The sequence below is a fragment of the Cololabis saira genome, chromosome 10, assembly GCF_033807715.1.
Source record: "Cololabis saira isolate AMF1-May2022 chromosome 10, fColSai1.1, whole genome shotgun sequence".
NCBI lineage: Eukaryota > Metazoa > Chordata > Actinopteri > Beloniformes > Belonidae > Cololabis > Cololabis saira.
Window position 1 is genome coordinate 11,791,169 of NC_084596.1, and position 26,685 is coordinate 11,817,853.

The following is a 26,685-nucleotide window of genomic DNA, read 5'->3' on the forward strand; positions in this document are numbered from 1 at the left end:
CCAGTAGTCATTGTGTTTTTGTTCTCGAGTGCCCTCATGTTTAATGTTTCATTTAAACAGAAGATGACCTAAAAGGGAATATCAGAAGCTATTTTATTACAGCACAGAGTACATACTGTAACAATCCAGCCCATTCTGCATCACTGCACGTAGGCAGGAAGTACGACTTGGTGTGGATGGTTTGTTTCCTGTACAAAACCAATTTCTTCAAGAAACCTTTTAAGTTTAAACATACATGGAGGAGCAGACCCAAGCAAGAAAGGAGAAAGTAGACATTTTCACCATCATCTGATTCATTCTGATAAAATATTGGCGCCTCATATTTACAGAAGTATACCTATTAAATCTACACTGTACACCCTACAGTAGTTCTTAAATAAAGAAAACGCTTTTTATAATGAGTGCTTGATAGATACAGAAAAACCTGCTTTCATTCAGAATAAAAATATATTTAAAAAATATGGGCGGAGTCTATGGTCATAAAATTCACCATTTAAAATATAAACTTTTTCAAAATTACAAACACAAATTTCTACATTTATCCAACGTCCTCTACCACAAATATACATCTCTTTAGACATCTTCTCTTCAGTGGATCTGGTCTCAGCTGTTGTAAAATGGTCAAAGTATTGGTCATAGGTGGTCTCTGAAAACACGACAACCATCCTGAATGTCTTTTCACAGCTCCCTCCGATTCTCCATGTGTGCAAGTCTGCATGCTGGACAGGCTGCATCCCAACGTCAGTCTGCAGCTCATGGTTAAAGGAATAGTACCTTATCTTTGACTTTTTCAAGAATATCTTTGGGGAAGGGAGGTGGTGTGGGGGGAGGACCGTCAGCGCCGCCTCGCTTGTGAACGATGAAGGACTGTGATGGTTTTACACTTGGGGCAACTCCTGGTGGCCTGAAGGTATCTGAGGGGAGAAAGATGGACAAGAGTAATCCAGGGTGTGGAGGACCTCACACAGGATAAAAATTCTGCAGTTAAGGTTGAGGTTGAACTGATGATTACCAAACAGAAACTTTTAAAATTTCAATAGTCATATTTGCAATGTTCAGCTTTTGTTAACATTGTTGGAAAATAAGTGATGTCTATTTATAATCTTGTGCCATGTAGTGTTGTACTGCAAGACATTGTTATTATTATTATTACCATCATTATTTTTATTGTTAACACCTCAAAATAATGACACCTTTTTCTGTCACCTCAGTTCCATCAAATTACTCGTCTTTACATTCATTAATTTGCAAACATAATCTATGACAGGGAGTTGTTCAGTAACTGATCCAAAAAAAAATCAGCGGCTCTTCTCAGCTATAATGTAAACAGTTTTATGCTGCCCCCTACAGGTACAAGAAATCCTTGAAACTTCTGTAATTTTACTTTTAAACACTTTAAGCAATCATTAACTAAGGTGATCCTGATCTGCACCAATATTTAATACACTCTGTTCCCTTTACTCACAAAGTTGTTTGATTTTGCTAACTGAACACAATGACACTGATTGTTTTTAAACACGGAACTTTATCATAAATTAAAGCCATATAAGTGATAAACTTTTAAATTCTTTTGTAATTTAATCTTGTAACATTTTTGTCAGTGCATGTTACCTTTATCCAATAAAAAAGGCTGATGTGCTTAAAAAGAGATTACTCAGGATTACTATTGCAACAACACATCATCAGTAGGGTAAAACTAACCTGTCTCACGACGGTCTAATATTTGAAATATTTATAATAATATTGAATATATAATATTGAAATATTTATTTACATATAGATTTGTCTCTTTAATTTGCTTTGTTTTGCTTATGGTTTTCTTTGTTTTTTTTCGGTATATACATTTTATGTATTCTGATTATTTTGTTTTGTTTAAACCTGTTTGAATAAATAATTAAATGGAAACATCAGGTAATTTCTAATGTAGTTTTTTTACGTAATAATTGTTGACACATGAATGATCAGTTGTGTGAGAATAAACATAGCACATACACACTGACCTCAATGAAAAATCACAAGCTACTGAATTCCCAAAGATTTCTGTGTTCTGCTTTCATAGATGACCAAAACTAGGACTTGTTTGTTTACACCTGACCAATTAATAGATATATGAAGTAACATTAAGCAATATGTCATAGTTTAGCTTTAAATTTACTTGATGGAAATAGCCATGTCTGAGCAAGTTTAAGATGAGGAAAAGAAACAAAAACACAGTGACATCATGTAGCAATGTCAGTCTTGTCTATTGTACCTGATGTCAAGATCCTCTGAGGACTGCTGCTCCTTCTGGATTTCAGGCTGCCTCCTTCTTTGCCCATCACTCGAATGGGCAGCACCTGGTTCACATCTATAGAAGCTGGAAGTAGAAGGACTTATTGGGATTTATAGCCTTTTTAAAATCAGTCATAAATGGCACTTAACCAGTCAAGCTGGAAGCAGTCACATGAGGGATCATTTGTCCCTGCTAACAAACATCGTTTCCTCAGAGTTTAACTGTAAACATTTCAGTATTAGCTTGTTTGTGTCCTTTTTCTTTCTGTCTTTTAAAGTATTTTTGACCTGTAAAGATCAGCTTCCATCCCTGAAGATTTAAAGCCAAAGTAAACCCTGTCCTGACAGCACAACAACTAGGGGTGTAACAATATATCGTGCCACGAAATTTCGCGATACAAAAAAGTCACAAAACGTGTCGTGGAGGTGACAAACTGTATCGCGATATTGGGTTATTAATATTAATAGCCTATATTGTGTTGACTAGTAACGCGCAGTGTATTTGTGCCGACCGCGCCTCGACCCGCGGACGAAAAACTGACTCCGCTCAGAAGAAACTACTACCGTTTTGGTCCCGATCACGGGACTCTTGGGGGGTTTTGAGCTCCGAACTTTTACTTATGTAAGGCCGGTGTAGAGTTAAGCCTTACCTTATTAAATTAAACCTTTTTCGGGTCGTGAGTAGGATAAACACGGGGACAACTTCTGCTGAGTTCCAGTGTACTTTAATGTCCCTCAACAGTGTAGGATTTTAGAACATCAACACTGCACCTAGTGCCGTACTGTGGCGTATCACTCGCCCAATCTAAAACAGACTAATCACTACAGATAAACTGACTAGTGTCATTATAGTCCCTGATTTACATCAGAATATAAAAGAATATATTTATAAAATAATGAACCCTGAATTACCAAAATAACCTTAACAAAAATACATCTCCTCTTACACTTATAAGATGAAAATGAATTAATCTTTTTTATGATGTAAAATTGAATGTATTTATTTACTTTTATTTATTTAATTTTAGTTGTTAAATTTCTGGAAAAGAAAAAAGTCAAATCATACATGAGAGAAACTATTCAGTTTGAGGCAAAATATTTTTACTTGCATGAAACTGAAGATGCATAATGCAAACCTGACATTTACTTTTAGTTCAGTTTGTGGAAAATGCTTGGCCTGGCTTTCTCTTTAAAACTTAAACAGTTATAAAGCATTACAAACTGTAACAATAGGGCAAACGCACAGCATTGTTTTGTATTTTGTGTCTTTTAAATAAAAGACCATTTTCATATGTTCCTCATTCAAGGTTGTTAAAAAAATACTGCTATAATATCGTACCGTATCGTGAGATTAGTGTATCGTTACACCCCTAACAACAACAACCCACTGCTAACTGGAGTCCTGACCTGCACTCTGTGTTCTCTGGTGGGACCTCTTCCCCTTGCTGCTTTTCTCCTTCCCTTTGGCTGCAGCCAGCTTGGTGGGGATCTTCTGCTGCACCGCTGCAGGTTTCTGCACCTGGTTGGTGGTGCTGATCAGATGGACGGGGAGCTCCCGTTTGGCTGCGTGGGGGCTGATGCTCTCCCTGCGCGGCGGGACCTTTGGGGGCATTTCCCTGAGATTGGACAGACTAGTAGGAAGCACTGGGGTCCTTCGAGTTGCCGTCAGAGTCCCACCTCCGTTCACTACGCTTTCCCTGAATGACGAATAAGCGGAAAGACTCTTGGACAGGGGAGGAAAAGGAAATAATTAAAACCAGAGTGATTTTCTCTTAAATGTATATAAATTGCATTAAAATGTTATCAGTCTTACATTGGCTCAATAATATTATTTTAATCACTATTTGAACTTGACAGTTCTTAGTTATAGTCTTAAATCTATTCCTTTAAACTGATGATTGTACAAATGTGTCAGTGATCTGGATTAATTTGTTCCCATTGCTTACTTGTGCAGGATTATCATAATTCCCGTGTCCTGGATTTTGAATTAACTTTGTCTTCAACTTGTCCAAGCGATCTTTCTCCTGAATCAGGCGCTCCCTCTCCTTGTCCACTGATTTTGTGGTCTCCCTCAGTCTCTCCAGGTCCTGCTGGTAGCTTTTCCTCTGCCGCTCCAGCTCAGACTTCTCCTCATTCAGCTCGTCCTCCCACCGTTTGCACTCCTCTTCCCTCTGTTGCAGCCGAGCCTCCAGAGCCTCGACTGTGTTCCTATGTCGCTCCCTGTCCTTTTCCCAGCGCTGCTGCTCCTCTCGAAGCTGTATCTGCACCTTGTTTAAGTTGGCGAGCTCCTCTTTTTGCTTCTCCAAGTTGCGCTGCTTCTCCTGCTCAAGGAGCACGTTGCTGTAGTGACGAGCGGGATTTTTGCTCTTTGTTGTGAAAGCTTGTTGGAGCTCAATCCTGCTGTCCTGCTTGGCAATGACGGCCTGCACAAAATGAGGAAAATGATGTACCGTATTGTCCCGAATATAAGACGACCCCGATTATAAGACGACCCCCTCTTTTTCAAGACTCAAGTTGGAAGAAAGACTTTCTGAACACCAAATTCAATTTTTATACAGAAAATAATTACAGTACATCTGAAACAAATGATTATAACAATATATTCGAGAGAAAAAGCATGTTATTTTGACTATTTGAAATCATTATCTTTAAGTTTGCATCATAACTTCTCCTCAGCTGCCGGTTTACCTGCCGAACTTCCACCCTCTTTTCTCAAGATTGGAGAAACTACGTTTCTACACTTTCTGTTATCTCTTCTCTTATTTTCTTCTCTTTTCTTTCTTATACTATCTTTTATTTTTCTTCTTCGTGACAGGGGTTTGCTTTGGTCTGGGGAGTTAAATTCAGCATTCGCTTTAAAGATATCTGGCGCCATCTAGCGTTGTGAATGGGTATAACGTCTAGACCCCGAATGTAAGACGACCCCCACTTTTTCAGTCTTATTTCAATGCAAAAAACACCGTCTTATATTCAGGCCAATACGGTACTGCAACACTTTTGACATGACTCACAAATGACACTTTGAAAAAGCTTAAGAACTTGAGACAGATCTGAGAAACAATTTATTGCCTTACTTGTAAGCTGTAGAGCCTCTGTGCAAGCATTATCACACTGTCACACAACTAGAGAATGGAAGACAAAGTTATTTTGTGCACGAATACATACAGACCCTAAAAAGGGGAAAGTGGTGAAGAGAATAAGTATTAGAAGAGTTACCGCCGTCCCAGAGGACTGGCTCCAGGTTGAAGTCCAGCTCGGTTCTGGGAGGGTTTGCCCTTCGTCATCAGCCTGGAATCAAAATAGTACAACGTAAATATTTCATATTTCATCTGCACACATCACGGCGGCGTTTCCCAGGGATGTTACTTACAGACTGCTCGAGGCCTTCAGAAAAGGGAATCTCCTGGGACGGGTGGTCACTGCTGGTTTGAGCGACGTGCAGGGGAAAGCTCTCACTATCAATCGGGTTCTCAACTGCATCTGCATCTGAGAAAATTAAATCATTCAAATGCAAAAGTCGGTGAACAAATTCAGGTAACAAGTCTTAATTCTTATTCATCTTATTCAGTTTTGCTCTGTTTTTGTTTTAGTTTCAGTAGCCTTGTTTTAGCTTCACAACTTCCAGGGAACCAATGTGGGATGCTTTTAACCAAGTTAAACATAAATAAGTAAATAGATATAATCACACCAGCCTGTTATAACATGAACAGTCTTTATCTTAAGTTGTGTGCTGTGAATCCGTGTGAGGAGGATGGTGCATCAGAAGCTGAAAACCAGTGTACAGCACTTCTCAAATATGCACACATCTTTAATTATTCATCAAAGTTCGTCTTAGCCACATGATTACCATCCGTCACTTCAGGGGTGTTGGTGCTCCTCTGTGACTCTCCTTGCAGGTCGTTCTCCTCCGTAAGAAAGTTTGGATCCCTTATTGTCATGAAGAGCAGGTTCTGCAGGTTTTCCACTACAGACAAAATGCAAAAATAATCCATAACCTCCTCCTTTGAAGATATTAGCAATACACTTCTGGTTAAGTATATGAGGAGGGAATTTCACTTTCCATGCAGGCCAGCTGACAGTCTTGTCGGGGCCCCGGACAAAATAATCTAAGATGGTCCCCCCTGCACCCGGATCTCTCCTTCTCCCCTTCCTCTCCTCTCCCTCTGCTCTTCAGGTTTTTATTCAAGCTAATGGACGTTAACATTAGAGCTAGCCAGTTAGGTTAAGTTACAAGGTTGGTAAACGTTGGCTGCGCTGTTTCTTACCTTGCTCTACGCTGACTTTATTAATTCCAGCTTCACCGTCACCCCCTTTTTAAAATATTTGTGTAGAGAATCTCTGAGGCCTCTATTTTCTTATTCTCTTCTTCTCTTTTCTCTTCTTTTCTGAGCACCGGACTTGTGCTGACCGGACATTTTGACCATTTTAATGGTTGACTTAAATGATAACATCAAATTTTGATCAGCGACCACAAGGACAATTAGGAAGAAAACAAATGACAAGCTTTTATGTAACTCAAATACTACATAATCTTTCCACAAATAGGCATATTTTGAAAAATGATTCCATAATTAAGTGAGAATTAAAAAAAAAAAAAAAAAAAAAACATTTTATTTTTTTTTCCAGTTCTGGGCGCCCCCCCCCCCCCCCCCCCCCCCCTACCCTGGGCCCGGGACAACAGACCCGTTTGTCACCCCCTATCGGCGGCGGGCATGCTTCCATGGCCGATATCAGATTAAAAACAAGGGCTAATAAGCGTCCCGAGTTAAAGTCCCCAAAAAAACAACAACAACTCAGTAAAACCAACTAACAAGTTAGTTTTGTTGCGACTGCAACTGGAGCTCCTTCTGCTCTTACCCTCCATGATGGCTCCATTAAGCAGCACCTCCCCCTGCTGGAGGTCAGTCGTGTCTCCACGCAGCAGTAGTCCTTTGTGGGGAGTTTCTTGTGCCGTCACGTACTCGTACAGAGCAGCAAAGAGTTGCTGTTTCTCTGACAGGCTTTGTATGATCTGGTCATCTGTGACCTTCAGAATGTCTTAAAAGTAACAAACAAAAGAAAGCAAACACTGTAAACCCTTTACACTCATTGAAAGTAAACAGAGCACATATATAATCCCTCCTGAGATATTCTTCAGGATTTCCCCAGAAAAGCCCAAGGACGGACTTTTTAAAAAGCAAAAACTTATCAGTATATAGGAATCAAAACAAGGTTTTGAAACGGCATTAGCATCAAAAAAGCATAAAAATGTAATAAATAACCTGCACAGTGAAATTAGCAAAACCTTTTATGTCATATTTAAGAAGAAACTTAAACTTGATGATCAGATATCATGTAATATTATTCAATCAGGCAATTATGTTTATACACTGACATTATCTATGTACTTTATTAAAAAACCCAATAACAGACTCAACTTACCCTGAAAATGTTGTAGCATAGCAATTTGTTCATGGTACAGCTCCTCTTCCCGATGACTGAAACAGAACCATTTTATTTAGCATCCCCTAATGTTTAATACTCTAAAGTGACAATTAAAAGAAATAGGATTTGAAAATTGTTTATTAAATTCCATAACATAAGGGTCAGCATATTAGCTGTCTGATATGATACAGTAAGAGCTCGAGTCCCTAGCAACACACTTCTGACAACGCTGCCGTTAAATTGAAGTCTGCAATAAAGCGATTGTTAGTTGACCCTTCGTGTTGTCAGATCAAACTTGATTCACTGAAATAGAGAATATGAAGAACTGATGGCTAGAAATATACAAAACCTGTAGCAGATGCTAAAGTTGTCATCAAATCACCACAAACTTTTAGCGCATTAAAAGTGTGCAGCAGAACTGGCTGAACTGGCTAGAATGTTGTGAAATAACTAGTCATTTTTTAAATTTTATGTAATTTAATTTAATGTATCACCTCTCAATAACTTCAACAAAGCTGATATGTAACATACCATCTGTTAAGAAAAACAACAACAAAAGTCTTTAGTAAGACTCCATTTAAAATGTGGGTGTCATTAGGAACTCAGAAAGAGAATTGTGGTCAACAACACATAATTTAGACATCCTGACATTTCTCTGAACAAAATTGTACATTTTTTTATTAAGGGACTAAATATAGTAATCTAGTTTAAATTTTCTCATAAAGATCTCGTGAGAATCATGCGTGAGTGGCTTCGCATGGAACTTTAACCATCTGTACATCTTATAAATGATGCCACTATTGAGACGCGATCCAATGTTTGTTTTATAATTTTGGACAAAGACACCTTCTTATATTACAGATAAGTTCGGAATTTGCTACATTTTTATGTCAGCTTTGCACAAAGATATAGCTACTACTGATTAGACCAGTGGTCCTCAACCTTTTTTCAGTGATACCCCCTGTGAAATATTTTTTCAGCCAAGTACCCCCTAACCAGCGCAAAGCACTTTTGGTTGTAAAAAAAAAAGACCTAAAACAGAGCACTGTGCAATCAGTAACTGATTTATTAAACATAAAAATATTGCTGCTATGCTTCAACCACGACTCCATCGTTGGTCCAAGTGATTGACAGGTGAAGCCAGGTGGCATTTGACAGGTTAGGTGGAACCATCCTGGTGTGGGGGATACTCACACCATCTTTTTAGGATAATAAGTTGAATAGCCTACTCCTGAAGATAAAGTTCATTTTATGAATTTAGACTTATATTTTCCTCATTTTTTTTATGAAATATTAATTTTTAAAGGATTTTTGCATGGATGCTACTTTTTAAATATATGTATATTTTAAAATCTCATGTACCCCCTGGGGTACGCGTACCCCCATTTGAGAACCACTGGATTAGACTATAAGTAACAACAGTTCTAACAAACTTCAATATCCCGTGATAGAAGTACTAATCTCACCTGTTCACAGCTTCTCGTATGAGGGTCATCCAGGTGAAACATTCTTCTTTGGAGCTCGTGTGGATCTCATACATCTCAGGCATGATGGAGGTGCATGCACAGATGAGATACATGGCTTTGTCCTCATGGGCCACTTCTCTGACGATCAGTCTTTGAAGGGATATCACCGGCGGCTTGTTTTCCTGCATAAACCACATCAACACACCAAGATTTTGCGATTCCACTGAATATCATGATAGATTCTGGATCGTTACACTGCATAATTTTTTTTATTTATTTTTTTATTTTTTTATTTATTTATTTCGATAATGTGCTCAATATGGTACACTCATTCATAACATGTCGTGTAATCATTTGGATCGAAAAGGAATAGGCTGAACCTCTGAGCTTATAAATGCCTACCCTTTAACCTTCACATTATTATTATTTACACTTTCTATAACAAATGCTTTCTAGCATTTCCACCCAAAAAAGAAGCAAACACAAAACACAAAAAATATATGTAACAACAAAGAACCAGTAAGAAAAGAAAAAAGGAAAAATAAATAATAAATAGTCCCGATTAAAACAAGGACAAAAAGATCAGTAATTATTACCTGCATAATTCCATAATTCTCTCTCTTGAATCTTATCCTTCAATCTTGTTGGTATTTACCAATCATGGTCTGTTTTAAACTATTTTTAAACTGTATGATGTTTTTACTTTGTTTAAGATTATCTGGCAAGCTATTCCACAACTTAACCCCTGTAACATCAGACTGTAGGATAATTAAATATGAACAAACTCACCAGAATACAGTGTATAAACATGACATATTTCAGTTTGTTAGTTATATTTGAGGAGGACTCACCACGTTAACAAATAGAAGTTTCTGATCCTTCTCTTGTAAGAGAAGGAGTACATCTGACAGCAGCACAGCGAGAACATCTGAAGGGGGGGATTACAAGCAGATATATTACCCAACAAACACAATTTTTATCCTTTTACTTGAGGAAAAAGTTAAAAGAATGGTCAAAATGGCTTGCATATTTAGTAAAAGCACCATCCTCAGCCAAATGGTCACCATCAAGAAGCGTATCACAAACCTTTCTGTCTGCCAGAGTACTTCAGCGTGACGGTGCCTTCATGCAGAAGCATCCTGTTGCCCTGCATCAGATCCTCTCTGCGAAACACCTGGCCATCCTTCAGCCGACCAGGAGTTTTTGGCTCAAGGCGAAGGCTGATCTCTCTCAGACGAACGACCTTCTCATACTCGCTAACCTGAGTGTTCACTTGGGAGATTGTCTCTTTGATCAGCCCCAGACTTTTCTGCAGAGACCTACACTCCTCTGTGTCAGCTGTAACGAGTGTGTGATAAATTAACAATTAGTCCCGATCTTCAGTTAGTACAATATAAAATGAAGAGTGCAGCAGCTTGTAAAACAGAAAGTCAATTGTGGAGATTTAACCTGCAGTGTTCTGGATGATTCGTTCCACCAGGAGAGGATATTTTGTGATACGTTGGGCCACCAGTAGGAAACATTCAGGGATTCCCAATCGTCGCACTAGAGGCAGCTGACCTATGTTCTGTTAAAAAGACAGGTTTTTATAATAAGAATCTGCTTGCTGTCTTATTTATTGCCATTTAACAACCGGGCATGTTATAAAGCCTTTAACAGAGTATGATATAACCAATCACTAATTGGATGTTATTCTTTAAATTTTCTCTTTAACAGTGATTATTAGTATTAAAAGCACTCAAGAATTGTGTTATATGTCTGAGCAGTTTTGTTTTATATTATGAGTGAAAACTGTTGTTTTCTGGTTGTTCAGACATTCCATTTTTTTTTTAAAGAGAATGACTTCTCTTTTTCTTTTTTTTTAAACATTTGTTTATTGGATTTCCACAGAAGTATACAAAGCAGAGGTAGTTTTGTAGTCACATGCAAACTTCCAGTACAACCCAGTAAATAAAAACCTTATAAAAGAAAAGACTGCGTTTTCTTTTTCACCCCAAAAATAAAAAACAAAACAAAAAAAAACAACATCAGAGACCAAAACAAAAAGGATATACTTTATGCCAAATTAAAAAATAATAGTAATAACGAATACAAAAGCAAACATCAAACAAACATCAGTCCAGAAGTATAGCATATAAGATTTACTGTGACCCGTGCCGCAGGGCCCCACCCCTAGCACAAGTTTATAAAGCCACTATTCCACCGGACCTCACCTGTCCGCCACTAGAGTTGGATCCAGACCAGAGTTATTATCGTTCACGAAAACGAACGAAATAACGAAAACTAAAATTGAAAAAACCATTTCGTTAACTGAACTAAATAAAAACGAAAATTAAAAGACAAAAACGATAACTAACTGAAACTATATTGCGTGTTTAGAAAACTAACTAAAACGAACTGAAATTATAGACATAATTTCCTCCGTTTTTGTCCCTGTCAATATAAGCCTCTTGGTATGATCAATTTATTCTGCTCTGGCCGTTTACATCCAACTGGCAGCTACGGCACTTTAACGCATCACGGTCCGTGACGTCAAAACTAAAACTAAAACTAATAAAAACTAAACTAAAACTAAGCATTTTTGAAAATATAAAAACTTATAAAAACTAGCAAACCCACACTAAAAACAAATTAAAACTAACTGAATTGAAGGAGAAAAAGTCAAAACTAAATAAAACTGAACTAAAATGAAAAATTCAAAACTATTATAACCCTGATCCAGACTTTGTACAAAAGGTGAAGAATGGACCCCAGGCCCTCAAAAATTTGTCTACAGAGCCATTAAGGGAGAATCTGATCTTCTCCAGTTTAAAACTATATAAAATATCCCTTATCCAGTGGGTGGATGAGGGGGGGGGGGGGGGGACTTCCAATTTATCACTATCAACCTCCTTGCCAATAATGTAACAAAAGCCAAAACATCCCTCTCCGAGTTGGGAAGAGAGGGCAATGAGGGGAAAACCCCAAACAAGGCTCCTAAAGGAGTAGGTTCCACTCTCTGCCCCACTATCTTTGATAGGGAGTGGAAAATCTCTGTCCAAAAGTTGTTTAATGAGGGGCAAAGCCAAAAGGTATGCATGAGGTCAGCTGGAGTTTGTTGGCATCTATCACAGTATCGTATATTTTAGACAACCTTTCTTTGGTGTAACTTCTCTTTTTCTTAAAGAGAATTACTTGTGTATGCAAAAGCAGATGAGAGTGTATATTACGGTACTTACTCTGATAAGAAGTTGTAGCTTCTTGTTGCTCTGAATCTGCTCTTTGTAGAAGCTGATGGCTTCACTCTGACGACTGCAAAAAAAGCTGTAACTCTCCATCATCTGTTCTCCCAGTGTACCTGAAAACTGACACAAAAAAGGAAGAACTTGATCATTTTTAAATTGCACAAGATTAACTCATACCAGTACTGTATTATACCAACATGAGCATTGCTTTCATTTGACAGGCAGATACAAATCTCCAGTCCCACAATGTGACCTCGTAGTTCACATGAAATACCAAACACAGTTGCCTCACATCAAAACATTACTTGCCAAATATTAAGTTGATGCTGAAAGCGTGACTCACACACTGTTTATGTCACACAGGTGGAGCAGACTCTTTTCACAGCAGTTTGATTACTATGAAAAGCACCGTGAATGTGAAACTGTAAATTTAGGCAAAAGTCTCTAATTTTCAACAGTCATCTACGCTCACTGATTTCTTCGGTACACCTGGTATATCTAATGAAGAGGCCGTTGAGAGTATGCTTATGTGTGAACAACAAGCAGTTCTGACTGAAAATACTGGCTCTGCCACCCTTCAGCGCCACAGCCCCAGGCAATGGTAACATAAAATGCACTGGAGGAGGAAAAAAGAAAAAAAAAGGTCTTAAAATCACTTCTTATCAAATAATATCATTGACTATTTTTCAACTGCACATGTCCACAAATATTATGTATATATTTATATATATATATATATATATATATATATATATACATAATATATATTTGATTTCTTGCAGTAGAAACAGTTCCTCATTCTGGACCTTTTTGCTTCAAGGACAGACAGGGAAGAGCTTGTGTTGCTTATTCACTGTAATGACAATAATAAGGGCATGCTCCAAGTTCAGTGACTGACTACTCCACTGTGGTCTGTTCAGTCAGCAGCAGACTGGATGTGCTGAGTGACAGTTGAGGGTGTGGATAATCAGAGACAATTAAGACATTTTAGTCAAAATATTCCATTGCATCATCAATGACGTAACTGAGAATTTTAATATACCAATATCGGATGTAACTTCAAACTACAATAGCATAAACAATGTTTTATGTTATTAAATAAAAATATAAAATTTTTTACAATATAAATGCATTTAGCTACATTTTTGTGATTTTTCTATCAGCAGATAAAAGACTAAAATATATCTCTGGAAATACAAGTGACAGCGTCATTCCTGGGGTCCCTGCTGTTTTGTGTTGATGGGGAAAGGAAAAACAAAAACTGTAAAATGAATATTTTGGACCGTTGCTTACGTCCTTAGCAGTGCTTACCTGACTGCTAAGAATATCCCCCAGCTGGGTGATGTGGTAGTAGTCTGTGGCTCCCTCCTCTTGACCCTGGAGCTCTTTGAGGCGGTCGAGGAAGTGCTGGTGGAGGCTGAGCAAAGTTTCAACTCTCGGGAAGAGCCGCTCCAGCCGGCCCTCGTCGAGTGGAAGAGAGCGCTTCAGCTCATGCATATACACGTAGAAAAGGATTTTTAAAGTGCGGACATGGTGCATCTCTGTCTGGATCAACTCTGGTAAAATTGGAGGAAAGACAGTTTGTTTAATTTTTTCCATTCTTGAATTCTATATTTTTAATATACTATATCTCTTGAGAAAGAGCTTCAGTCCTTTGTAAGCAAAAGCAAAGAAAGCTATGTTATTATAATAGTGATGAAAGCTAAAGGTTTTCCTTTTCTTGAAGTGAAACGTAGCCAGTTAGAAAAAACTAATTACTCCCATCATTTTATGTAATAAGAGGGTTATCTCGGTGACAAAGAAAGAACTCATAATTATAGGCTTTGTACCCTTTACGTCAAAAGTGAAGTCAGCGCACTCTGCAAGAGATGATCTCATAGTCTTTTTTGTTAAGTGACTGACATGAGAAAATTCTGCATGCAAATGAACCAATTGATGAAAATGATACTTGATAATTATGCATGCAAGCGGATTTTCAGGTTTAAAGTCGGTTACTTTCTGACATATATTCCATTTACACAAACTGGCTCAGAAACAGAAGGACACACCCCGATTTTCAAATTCAGGAACTGGCTTCTGTTTCAACCTACCGTAGATGACATCCTGTCTTTTCACATCCTCTTTGTTCAGGGTCTTCAGGTAGTTCTGCTCCACAGTGACGCTCCAGTTCTCTGCCTCCAGATTCTCGGCATCAGACTCGAGCTCACATCGCATCTGAGCATAATGGGAGTCTGGATGATATACAGACAGTCACGCAAAAGTTTAGTTTAGTTTAGTTTATTTATTTAGAAATATAAGACAAATTGAACGAAAAAATGAAAAACAATGAAATAATATGCAAGGAAAGGAAGAAGCCTGGTGGCTTATATAGAATCCTTTCCATATATGAGTAAAAAACAAAACAAAAGCTACACAAGGGGGAGTAAAAAAAAACAAAAAAAGACACAAAAGAAAATGTAACTCAGATCAAATAATGAACAATACAAAGATGAAACAATAAGAAAGTTCTTTAAATGTTTTTTGAATATTGGCAAGGATGGTGATGATTTAAGAGATTTATTGAGTGAATTCCACAAGTGGGGGCCTCTGAAAGTGATGAAAGATTGATGTTTACCAGTTCTACAAAACGGTAAATTAAAATCATCTTTGTGCCTTGTGGCATAAGAATGAATATCGGAATTATCACAAAACAAATTATGAAAAAAGAAGGAAGATCTTGTATATAATTTTTAAATTTGAACATAAATAAACATGTTTGAAAAATGTTAATTTTATTGACGGATAATAATGAATATTTAATGAAAAGGGGAGCAGATGGCTCATATCTGTTTGCATGTGATATCATTCTGAGAAACCTTTTTTGAATTATCAATAATTTATTAATATATGTTGAATGTGTCGAAGCCCAAACAATGTTGCAGTAATTAAGATGAGGGAAGATTAAGCTATAATAGAGAGTTAAATGAGAGGAAGGAAGAACAAACGGACAAACTTTTCTCAAAATACCACTCAAACAACCGTTGTGTTTCATAGTCACATGAGTGTGTGTTTCAGTGATTCATTACTAGACATGAACTGGTTATTTTTAAATCATATGTGTGTCTAACTTTTGTGGCTTTAAGTTTTTATGCTGTACCAGTTTGAGTTATACTGTTCCAACACTTTCAGTGCTCTGATTTTCTTTTAAATCTTTAAATTATTCCACAAAATTACACATCACACCAATCTGTTTGTAATAATTACTCACAAAAATCTGCAAATTAAGTTAAGTTATCAAATTAAGTTTGAGATGAGGGTCTGAGTTCCAAAGGTCATTAATAAAGAGAGTAAAGGTAATAAACAGTGTCTGGACTTTGTTAAAGCTGCACTTATCTTACACGTTAACATCAAAAGTTTCATTATTGATTTAATGGAAACTACAGAAAAACTATCTTCCTGGCACCAGGAATTTAATCAAAGGCTTAACTAACTATCAATAAATACATTTTCAATGAAAAAAAAAAAAGTATGCAAAGCTTTCGGTGGCCTCTTATCACCTTCCGGAGAGTGACTGACCTTCTAGGTTGATGGGCTCAGACAAGGTGGAAACCAACGACACCGAGTCCTCGTGGGGGAGCCTTAACCGAAGGCCATCAGTCTCCTCCATCTGTGCCGTATTGGATCTGGTTGGTTTGTGCAGAGAGAAGACTCAGCAGGGTAAACTGAAATGTGATGTCAGCACAAAAGCATGCACACATAAGGGAGAGGGTGTTGTCTACCCACCAAATATAACCCAACTGCGATGACAAAAGGAACAAAAATGAGTGACAAATTTGCCAGTACCCTGGATAAAACTGGAAAAACATGAGACTAGATTTAAATCTGATCTGCTGACTCTTGAATGGAACTTGATCTGTTACTGTAGGCACTCTCAGATATGATGGAAATGAGATGAAGATGACGCATATTCGTTTGTAGCTTTCCTTATCACCAACCTGGGACTTGTGTCTCTAAATAAAGATTGTTGAGGGTTGAATTTCTGGGGGGTGACAGTCATGCCTGGTCAATGAAAACTGGCCATAAGACTGAGGGACAAACAGTCTCCCCAGCGCTGAGAGAGAGAGAAAAAACAAGGAAGAGAAAGGAAAACCATTTGTGAGTAACAAAAGGCACAGCTTCTCCTAAGAAATCCTGTTATACTTGTGCTAAATGTGTATGAATAGATTAGCGGGTACATCTGGATGACCTTTGATATATCTAGATGGCTTACAGTTCATAATGCTAAACCTCATCACACCAACAGGAACTTCAGTGGCCTCCTAAGGCTTCCCTCTTACCAGCAGCAGCGTATGGATCATCATCATTTAATTTTGAATCCATTGTTTAAAAAGTCAAAGCATTTAAGGATCTAATTTCTTAAATTGCAACAATAAATAATTTGCTCTGAGATTAGCATGACAATTATTCTTAATCTCTGTAGGCTGGAGCACACAGGACCAATTATTTCACTCGAGCCGAGGGAAATGATTTGTCTCCCTATCTACCAATCATCTGAGATTTCTACTCATTTCTGTGCTTATTACGTGCACACTTAGGGCCTGATTTACTAAGATCCTAAATAAAAGAGTACTAAATTGTGTGTGCACTGAAAAAGTTTGCACGTGTTGTTGTGTGTTTTGCGGGTGATCAACTAAGAATGCGTGCGCAATTGATAACAGGTGCAAACCGCAGTATTTAGATAAGGTGTTGTGTGTCTTACGGTTTGCGCCATGGAGAGTCTGGATGGAAAGCAGGATAGTCGCAAGCGCAAAATGAAATTTGACGAGTTGGAGTTAGAGATATTAGTGGAAGAGGCAAATAAACACATTCATGAACTACAGCAAAGAAATTTAAACATTACCAAAAGAAACGCAATATGGGAGAAAATCTGCGATAGAATAAATGCAGTTGGTAACACAAAAAGAATGGCAGATGAGGTTAAAAGAAGGTGGCAAGATATAAGGCGAAGAACTAAAGAAAAAGTGGCCTTTAATAAAAACTTGTGCAACCATTTTTAAAATAGCATGCAGCAGAATAAAGACTCTCTCTCTGCGTATTCTTTGATTTTGGCGATGTCGCCTCCTTGCCACAATAACAGCAGCCATCGGTGCGTAATGCTGGGCAGATTAGCACCTTCCTTTCGAATGTATTAAATACAGACGCAATCACAATCCCCGCAATAACTTTCAGGCTTGGTAAATCTCATTGCGTGTGGTAAATGAACCTATTTGCATTTTCCCCTCCCAGTATTTAAGATTTCTGGTGGGTACGCCCCATATTGATTATTCATCAGGGCAAAAGTACTAAATGAACAGCGTGTGCTATTTTGCTCATTTGAGAGGCGCAGTCCTCTTTGCACGCTGTTAGTAGATCAGCTCGCACATTGGTTTGCGGGTGATGTCAAGTTTGCACACGTTTTTACGCACGCAAACCAAATCAGGCCCTTAGTGTACATGAGCGGATGCAGCAAGAACTAATTGAGTTGATATTCTGTAGTTTCTTCAAAGGCAAACATTGAGCAAGAGATGTTGAAGACTGATGCCATGATAGGCAATTATCCCTTTACCTTTTTAAAATGGGATTCAGGTGGTTTGATGCCTTGTCACTCAGATGAAACATGAGGACAACCCTGCTCATCCCTGTGTTGTACTGATATTGCATACCAGCTGGATGATATCACACATGTAACCTATGGTAGTTAGTTGTTGACACATTTGAATTTTTTTCTGAGAGGAACACAGAATAAACCAGTGGCAACAAAAGACAATGATCAGAAAGAGGGAAAAATGTTTTGATAAACTGTCGCGAAAGATGTAATCCACGTAACATGACAATGTTCCCGAGCGTAATGCATATTTATCTCTTTACGTGTTTTGGGGGCATGGTTTTTGATGGACATTAGAACGGAAGAAGCCGTGCATTTTGGTTGTATGCACAAAATTCCTCTCGTTTTTGTAAATCTTCAAGGCACCGTGACTCTACTTTTAGCAGAGCAGGTTACGCACTGCTGCGTCCATGACATGCACAGCTTAACTATAACACAACCTCACGCCATCAAGAGTTTTTGCACAATGGTTAATTTTCCCACTTGTGATAAGCTTAAGGAAAGCACCTCTGAGCAAAAATACACATCCAAAACACTTTTACCAATTGGCTATGAACTTAGTACAGTTTATAAATCCAGCTTCCTATTTGTTATTATCGTATGCCTATTCTCCAGTTATGTTCTTTGATGCAGCTTTTGTCTTTTACTGATATACATGCTGTCTATTTTTAATGTAAAGCACAATAATCAAACAGATTTTACATTTTTTAGATTAATATTCATCATAAAACATACTGTATGGAAAAAAATGATGTATTGTTCAAATCAAAGTTTGATAATGAGCTTTGACAAATTGTTATGGTTTTTCCACACACAACCACTTAAATCTGTAAATCAGACTAAAATAAGAATGATCTGACTGATAAAATCGAAAGAGGTTATATATATACATACATACATACATACATACACATATATATATATATATATATATATATATATATATATATAAATATATAAAGGAAAAGAGGATTAAGTGGAAAAGGAATCCTAACAAGCTGTTGCCAAACTAATCTAGCCCGGTTTAAAGGGAACTGGTTTGACAAACTGAAATCATAGCTCTTATCAGACTAGCTGTGTGGGAAAAATACAACAGAAGAAGATGAACTGTGGTACTTAGACAGAGAAATTGCTGCAGCTGGTGCTGCACAAACATGGATGAGCTTTCCCTCCTCTACTTTGAGGAGACTTCAGAAGGAATCAATGAAGCATTTTCTTTTAGTCTTGAAAAATCTCTCCACAGTAGTGTCTGAAAATATGAATACTGCGTCATTTTAAATCATGCTCTGAAAAAGAGAATTAAAAAAAAAAAAAAAAAAACTCTAAAAATCAATCAACTCTTAGTCTGTCAAATAAAATGACTTGATCTTTTATACATTTGCCTTTTTGTTTTCAGAGTTATATCTTCCAGTTTCCTGGTGACAAAAAAAAAACAAAAGAGGAAAATCTTGTTTAACCAGTGAATAAATACAAAAGGAGGTAAATACAGAAAACTATTGACACTGATGTTCCCGTGTCACACACTAATTTGACTTTGTCTGCACATGCTAATGGGCCCTCAAGGGTGAATGAGAACGATCCACTATTGTGTGTAAACGTCGCCACCTGATTCCAAAGCAGCAGCGCCAGCAAAGCCTCTGGCAACACAACGCAGGAAGGAGAATCAGTCTAAAAGGCTTAGATATTTTATTTCTAATTTTATATAGACAAAGAGTCTTCTAGTTTCACAGATGTCTTAAGCTTAAAGGCAGTAATTGTTCAAAGTCAGACACACCTAAAGCACACATGACTGTTTAACTTAAGGAGTTGTGACACAAACTCAATACACGGGAGCGTTTCTGTTTAATGGCAAGACTAGTGACTTCAAAATGACATTAGAAAGGCTTAAATCCCGATATTTGTCTTTAACCTGGTAAAGCAGCGAGAATTTTTAAAAAGCTCACTGATGATACAAATTAAAGTCATGATAACAGTCATACTTTCCATTTTTCAGTCATTTAAAGACTTGCTTCTAAAGTGTGCGATATGTTATTATATCTATAGTGGTTGTACTGTATGGTTCAGTCTCGTATTTCAAGAAGCAGCCACACCTCAAATGATTCACGGACACTAGGTGGAGAGGGAACTGAGCAGCATGAAATACAGGCCATACCCTGGAAGGGAAAACAAGAACAGCAAGTCTGCCAAGTATCCTGCAGAGGATGGACAGACAGAGGGAACCTGGTAAAAATGCTCTTAGTATGAAGAAGTTTCACTTAGGTTGACAAATAACTACTCCAACAACTGAACTATAATGTGTCTAAAAGTGAATAAGTGAGAGTTGCAAACTTTGTATTGAAAATACAAAAACCAACCAGCTACATTTAACAGTTGTGAAATTACAGCCATTTGCCCAAGCAGGATTTCAAACTCACAGTTCCAAATAATCAAAGAATAGCGTGTGAAAGTTAGCAAAAGATCATTTGTGCTGTGAGGGATTGGAGATGGGGTCCTTATTATTTTGTCCTGTTTTTGACAAATGCAATTAGAGCCCATTGGATTAGTATCTGGACAGTTTGAAGGTTAGGTGAACACCTTAGACTGTGTTAATGTTAGGAATGGGCGATATTTTACCGTTCACGATAAACCGTCAAAACAATTCCCCACGGTAAGAATTTGTCATCTTGCGGTAAAAACGATAAATTCCCGTTGGTGACGTTTTTGTGTAAAGCTGGTTTATGGTTCTGTGTTAAATCGACGAAAGAAAGAAAGAAAGAAAGAAAGAAAGAAAGAAAGAAAGAAAGAAAGAAAGAAAGAAAGAAAGAAAGATTATTTTAGAGCAGTGATTTGGGGGCTCCAAAGACTGAATGTGGTGATAGATTTATAGTTACAAAGGTGGAGTTGAATTGGTATTTTTTTTTTTTAATCGTTATCGGGATAAATGCCAGAAATTATCGTGATACATTTTTTAGTCCATACCGCCCATCCCTAGTCAATGTGTTATGTTATGTCCTCCCAAAACCATGTTTTTGGGGCCTACTGTAGCGCCCGACATTGTCGGGCTGTTACCATATGAGGATGTGATACACACAAAAATGTTCAGGTAGGTAACGTGCCATCCAGGTGAATGCCAGGATGCAGATTTTCTCAGTAAAACACTGCATTGCAACAACATGAGCAGTGTTACTATCCAAGGGATTTTCTGATCATGGCTAGTATGTCCAACATCACCACATAAGGGAGAATGTCCAAAATAGACACACATACCATTTTCCATGTAGCCTTCACAATCTAATAACCTTGACGGCCGGTTTACTTATTAACCTCTAGACACTGTTGTCTTTTTCGGTGTAATGTGCTGTGAATGCATGCCAGAGCGTTTCTGTCAGTGTCAACACGTAAATCCTTGCTAACCAGGTCATTATCCTGAGGTAAAAGTGACACAAAAGTGCATGCCTACATTCCTACGCAACTAACAGCGCGACCTAACTATAAACATTTGAAAGAAACTGGATAGTGCCACCTTGGTATGTTAGACATTAGTTGCTTAAAAGGGTGAGAAGTATATAGTTATAAATTGCTGAGTTAGACTATGAAATAATTTTTCATAATGGTCTGTTCAGGATCTAAAGAACTGGTTTGAGATCAGGAAGAAGCATCAAATAACATGTATAATGTAAGCAAAAAGTGACCAAAGCTGTATACTAAATAAGTTTATCATTATGCATTAGCCAACCATGTCATCTTACTGGATATATGACAACTGTCTAGTTGTTCTCCTTTCATCACAGAACTATATCTCGTCTAGATGCCAGAATTAGCAACTGTCCACGTAAGAGGAAAAAGCTGAAAAAAAAGTGTCCATTTATGTTTTGAGTGGTTAACACTCTTTACAGAATAATCCAGGTTGGAAGGACACACACCCACTCAAACAGCAGGAAGAGTCAGTAAATCAGTAAATGCTTGGTGAATCAATTTGCACAGAACCATGGTGATAAAAGTTTAGGATCACTGAAAATGCTGAGGTCATCTTATTTTTCATTCGGCAGTTCAACAAACTTTCAGAAACAAATGTAATGTTGCCACCATTCATCAGCATTTTGTTTTTGTTGTTTCAATGCTATTGAAGGCCATCTCTGACAGTAAAGTGATGCTAAATGGTTGAATAGCATCCTTTTACAATTTAACACTGATAGCACAAGTTCACCTTCAGATATTTTTTGAAACCTTAAATCAGCTTAGAAGATGAGGTCGCTCAATTTAACAGCCAGTGTATTCCATGTCTTAAAAGTTTGTAAAAGTAGAAGTCTCCTTCAAGTGGACTATGTATCAACATCAGTTTGTGTATGAAGAGTGTCTGTACTTAATTGTGGTTTAAATCAGGACACTTTGTTGGTTTCATTACATAGTGAATATGTTTAAGATTATTATTATTTTACTTAATCCAATTCCATGAAACATATGAGCACTTGTGTAAGAGATAACCGACATACTCTCGTCTCTAACAGCAATATTTGATGTGGTTCATCCTCACACAGATTTTTGATAATCCAGTAAATATCTGAGGATTCTGACATTGTGCAAATGGAAATGCCAGTACCCTTTCAAGTTATCATCAATCAAGACTATCCAAAAGAGATGTCCTACAGTTGTTACAGTAGGTTCCATATACAAGAAAGGGTTCAGGTGAACAGTTAAAACTTATAAACAGCAATTTCCGCTTGGAAGATCGAATAGGTTAACACAGCCACAAAAGTTATATCATGAAAGCGTATACCAGAGTTTCAAAGTTAGAGGCCTAATAAAGACATTACAACATCATAACCTGGGGGGGGACTCTCAAGCTGTCCATTTTAAAAACTAGAACAAGGTTGCTTGTGTATTCGAAAGGGAATGGGAAGAATGCCAAGGTGAAAGTTTGACCTGTTTCCTAACATATGCCATCGATAAAGTGTCAGGCTCAATCAATGGGGACAGATGCTTAAGGAGCATGGGTTGAGACAGGACTGGCTGCAGATGTTACGTCAAGTCATGTCCACATGCCTGAATTTGCATAGGAGAGCAGAGGCCACAAGATCTGGAACCTGAAAGTGATTTGTTTCTGCACCAGAGTCCAGTTTTTAATGTTATTATTTTTTAACGATATTACTGTTCTTGGTACATAATAAAACGCAAAAGTCTTGGTATGGATGAAGGCATAAATCTGATGAATATTTTTCTAAGTCTACATCAGTGTAATGTGATATTTTCAAAGGCTCTGAAGAGGAAAAAAAAAAAGGAAAAAGAGTATCGGTAGACAAAGTCTGACTGACAGTTTCTGAAAAGAAACTCAAGAGATTATTCACTGATCAGCCACTACATTAAAAGGCGCAGACAGATAAAGTGAGCAACATGGCTGATACAGTTCAACAGTCAAAGCAATCGTCTGCTCTGCTGAGACAGAAAAACCCTGGCATTCACTTGGATGTTACTTTGACACTTGTCGTCTAACATTTTTACAGATTCGTCATACCTCCCACATGACGAAGACATAGGGAAGCACCATGAACCGACTGTAAAGCAGTGGGTCCCCTAAAACCTGACTGAAAGTGTTTCTAATTGCACAGCAAAGATGTGGAGAGGGTGACCGGACCTCCAGACTCCCCAAACACCCATCTGATGGCACATGTCTGCAGCAAGAGAACCCACAACACAACCCACAAGGGCCAAAGGACTTGTTCCTGTTGCCAAGCACCCCAAAACAATCAGATACACATCCTGAATAGAGCTGTTTAGGTAGGGAATAAGTTGATCTACTCAATCAGTATTAGGCAGGTAGACTTAAACTGAAGGCTTATCAGAATATATAAGCATGAAACTGGGAAAAAGTGTAATGCTATCAGCATTTTATATTAGATTAGATTGTCCTTTGTGCAGTAGCAGTACACTTAACACACACATGCAGCGAAAAAGTAAAAAATATAAACAGTATATACATTGGAATGAAACTAAAAGATAATAATAAATATGCTGATGTTTAAGACTGTTATGATAAACCTTAAATGGAACTTTATACTTTAACATCTTAATTCAAACATTTGACATAAAAAAAAAAATGCCAGCCAATGGACAAAAAAAGACATATGGACACAATTCAGTGAATTTTTGAGATATAATCCATGCCACATTAAAATGAGTTGAGAATTGGAACACATACATGTCTGTGTTTATCAATCCATTATACTCAAAATGAAACTATCATATAAAAACAATGTTTAAAAAAAAAAATACTCAGCCAGCTTTATTAAAATGAGACTGAATATAAGGAGTGTTTTCTACAGACTTTCTGTTCGCACTTTTGTTATTGCACTAAAAATGTGTACTATTACAGAATGGATGTTCTGCTCTCTTTCTATTGTTTTATATTAATTTATACAATTTTAAGTTAATGAAGGACAGGTTTCTGTTTAAGAAAGATACTTATTTTATTCAGTTAATTTTGTTATTGTGTATTAAAGTGAATTGCTGGATAATAATTTGTTTTCCATGTGTTCATGGCATTCAAAAATATGCATCTAATTCAATTCAGGTTTGAGTCAAATAGTTAAAAAAATCATTTTTGAGATATAATCCATGCCACATTAAAATGAGTTGAGAATTGGAACACATACATGTCTGTGTTTATCAATCCATTATACTCAAAATGAAACTATCATATAAAAACAATGTTTAAAAAAAAAAAAACTCAGCCAGCTTTATTAAAATGAGACTGAATATAAGGAGTGCAGAGTAACCTAAATGTAAACATTTTGCAACGATGACAAACAATGGAGCTCCACTGTTGACTCTCTCGCTTCCTAACTCCAAACACTCGGTGACGTCGAAATAAGGCTGATTTATGGTCCCGCGTTAACACCAACGCAGAGCGCACAGCGTACGGTGCGCGTCGCCGCGTCCCTTACGCCGTCCCTACGGCGTATGCTCTGCGTCGATTTAACGCGGAACCATAAATCAGGCTTTACCAAACATTAACGTAGTCCATAACTTTATTGTAAAGCAAAAACGTAAAAAAAAAACAAACAAACAAAAAAAGGACTTATAATAATGTAAATAAATATAATAATAATAATAATGATGTTTTTAACACGAACGTGAGGTACCTGCAGCCGTTTCCCAACTTGGTTAATTAGTCCCTCAGCTTTAGTTCATTCTTACCCCTTGTTCAGTGACCGGGCAGCAGGATTCCCCTGAGCAGAGAGGAAGCGGCCGCAGGTGAAGTGCTCAGTCCTCGCCTCGGCTGATGCCTCCGCAGGAACAAGTGCATGAATAAGGAAGAAGAAATGGAGCTCGAAGAGGAAGAGGGCGTTTTAAAAGAAATCCCAGCCTCTCTTTCGGATGGTCCTTCCTTCTCTCAGCTTTGTGGGAGTCGCTTGAATCACTGCAACAAATTCCTCCAGCTCATTCAACAGGTACTTCTGCCCTCAGTCTCTGGATTAAAGCAGAATGACATGAGGCATCCGTTTCCCCACACATGTGGCTCTGCCTGCAGGCTGCTGTCATGCTTTTGATTTGATTTGATTTGATTTATTTTTGTACACGTAAAAAACAACCCTTCAAGAGAAGTTTAAGAAAACAAAACAAAGAATTTCATCCTTTAACACTTGATATCAATTTACATGTGCAAAAAAGGAGTAGGAAGAAGTGTAAATGTATTTAATCCTACCCCACTAATCATTTAACCTGTATTTATAAATACTCACACACTGTACTCACACTCATTATTATATACTGTAATTATACTCACACATACCTATACATACATACATACATACATACATACACATAGTTGAATACTTCTATATATTTGTACACACATGCACATATAAATATATAAATATACTTATTTACACTATACTGTCTCTATTAACTGCATCTGCTCTATTTCTATACAGTATCTACTTACACACACACATATATATATATATATATATATATATATATATATATATATATATATATATATATATATATATATATATATATATACCCATACATATTTATGTACAGAATGGGCAGCTAATTATATGTGTATGTATGCATATATATATATATATATATATATATATATATATATATATATATATATATATATATATATACACACATATAATTAGCTGCCCATTTCTGTACATAAATATAAGCAAATCTACCCATTCAGCCAATAGTGTTATCTGCAGGGCCCTAAAAGCCTCTAAACCCCTTCCTCTTTGTACCTCGTGAAAATCTGAAATTATTATTATTAAGCTGAAATTATTTAAATCTGACAGACAAGGACAGAAAACTCTGAAACTCACTGGTTGGTTCAACTTTTATATGAATTTATGAACTATATGATTTATTTATGTTGATGTATCAACATGCAGCCCTGACTACCTGTGAACAGTGTTGCCAACTGTCCCTTGAAAAACGGAATCGTCCCGTATTGAGCTAAAAAGGGACGCACTTTGTCCCGTATTACTGTGAGAGTCAAAAAATAGTCATGAAATGCCAATGGAAAATGGCATTGAGCTGTTGAGTTCATAAGTTATTTTGTTCTGTTTTACTACAACTGTAGCTACAGTCATGGCCTTTGAGGCACAAATATGTTTACAAGTTTTCTATAGACTTTCTGTTCGCACTTTTGTTATTGCACTAAAAATGTGTACTATTACAGAATGGA

General features: G+C 37.2%; 1 protein-coding gene across 3 annotated transcripts; it reads right to left on the reverse strand.

Moving 5' to 3' along the window:
* Positions 1 to 25,289, reverse strand: LOC133452417 (rho guanine nucleotide exchange factor 18-like). Of its 3 annotated transcripts, XM_061731703.1 has the most exons (20): positions 25,182 to 25,289; positions 16,360 to 16,475; positions 15,941 to 16,047; positions 14,476 to 14,616; positions 13,697 to 13,941; positions 12,380 to 12,505; positions 10,611 to 10,728; positions 10,248 to 10,499; positions 10,013 to 10,089; positions 9,162 to 9,343; positions 7,693 to 7,748; positions 7,129 to 7,308; positions 6,119 to 6,235; positions 5,642 to 5,757; positions 5,488 to 5,559; positions 5,346 to 5,393; positions 4,218 to 4,694; positions 3,679 to 3,994; positions 2,252 to 2,356; positions 1 to 914 (listed from the first exon to the last, which is right to left on the reverse strand). In XM_061731703.1, exons 2-20 carry the CDS (start codon positions 16,419 to 16,421, stop codon positions 760 to 762), a joined length of 2,952 nt encoding a protein of 983 aa, XP_061587687.1. In that variant the 5' UTR covers positions 16,422 to 16,475; positions 25,182 to 25,289; the 3' UTR covers positions 1 to 759. The 3 variants fall into 3 exon arrangements, with proteins under 3 accessions (XP_061587687.1, XP_061587688.1, XP_061587689.1); XM_061731704.1 differs by lacking the exon at positions 16,360 to 16,475 and having other exon boundaries at positions 25,182 to 25,271; XM_061731705.1 differs by lacking the exon at positions 25,182 to 25,289 and having other exon boundaries at positions 15,941 to 16,086; positions 16,360 to 16,451.
* Between the last annotated feature and the right edge of the window lie 1,396 nt (positions 25,290 to 26,685).